Here is a 1160-nt window from a genome sequence, read left to right on the forward strand (position 1 = left end):
GAGCTTGCAGTGAGCTGAGATCCGGCCACTGCACTCCAGCCTGGGCGGCAGAGCGAGACTCCATCTCAAAAAAACAAAAGATGAAAAAGAGTTCGAGGCCAACATGGTGAAACCCTGTCTCTACTAGAAGTACAAAAAATTAACCGGGTGTAGGGGAGTAGGAAGTGGAGGTTGCAGTGAGCCAAGAACTTGCCACTGCACTCCAGCCTGGGCAACAGATTATCCCAGCACTCTGGGAGACTGAGGAGGGAGGATCACTTGAGTCTAGGAGCTCAAGACCAGCCTAGACAACATAGTGAGACCCCCCCCCCAAATAAATTTTTTAATTAGGCAGGCATGCTGGCCTGGCTAATTTAAAGTAGTCCCAGCTACTTATGGGGCTAAGGCAGGAGGATTGCTTGAGTCCAGGAGGTCGAGGCTATGGTAAGCTATGATCACACCACCACACTCTAGCCTTGGCGACAGAGTGAGACCCTGTCTCAAAAAAATAAAAATAAGGAAGTTCAAACTGGGCTCAGGAAGAGGATCAGTCCAAAGTACAAGTCACAAGCAGGGTCTGCTTGGGTCTAGGGAGAAGGCAGCATTAGATTGGATCAGAGTTCAGGGACTAAAGACAGAATTCATTAGACGGCGTTCAAGAGTCATGAGAGGGCCATGGGTCATGCTGGGTGGGGTTGGATCAGAGAGCAGTCAGGCCTCACCTGAACATGGCAATGAGCAAATTGACCAGCAGGATGTTAGCCACGAGCAGGAAGATGACGAGGAGCAGCACCACCAGCCAGTTGGCATACTGGGAGACGCAGACACCTGCCTGGGCCCTGGGAGGGTGTGCCCAGAAGCCAGGCTCCGACGAGCAGTTGCTGTGCTCCATGAGGGCCACTGTGAAGAGAGACATTCAGAGATGGGGGGAGGGGGACAGAGGCCTAAGAAAGACAGAAAGACTGCCAGGTGTGGTGGCTCATGTCTGTAACCCCAGCACTTTGGGAGGCGGAGACGGCCAGATCACCTGAGGTCGGGAGTTCGAGACCAGCCTGACCAATATGATGAAACCCCATCTCTACTAAAAATACAAAGATGTTAGCCAGGCATGGTGGCACAAGCCTGTAGTCCCAGCTACTTGGGAGGCTGAGACAGGAGAATCACTTCAACCCGGGAGGCGG

General features: G+C 52.8%; 1 protein-coding gene across 1 annotated transcript in view; it reads right to left on the reverse strand.

The window, feature by feature from the left end:
* The window catches only part of LOC105517188 (transient receptor potential cation channel subfamily M member 4-like), a gene marked incomplete at both ends in the record, with an annotated part of 20391 nt that overhangs the window by 6098 nt on the left and 13133 nt on the right, over positions 1–1160 (reverse strand). The window contains one exon of the mRNA XM_011949612.1: positions 702–879. Within this exon, the coding sequence (XP_011805002.1) occupies positions 702–879 (178 nt within the window). The remainder of the gene's footprint in view (positions 1–701; positions 880–1160) is intronic.

Source organism: Colobus angolensis, unplaced genomic scaffold (assembly GCF_000951035.1).
Source record: "Colobus angolensis palliatus isolate OR3802 unplaced genomic scaffold, Cang.pa_1.0 Scaffold1085, whole genome shotgun sequence".
In the NCBI taxonomy this organism is placed as follows: Eukaryota; Metazoa; Chordata; class Mammalia; order Primates; family Cercopithecidae; genus Colobus; species Colobus angolensis.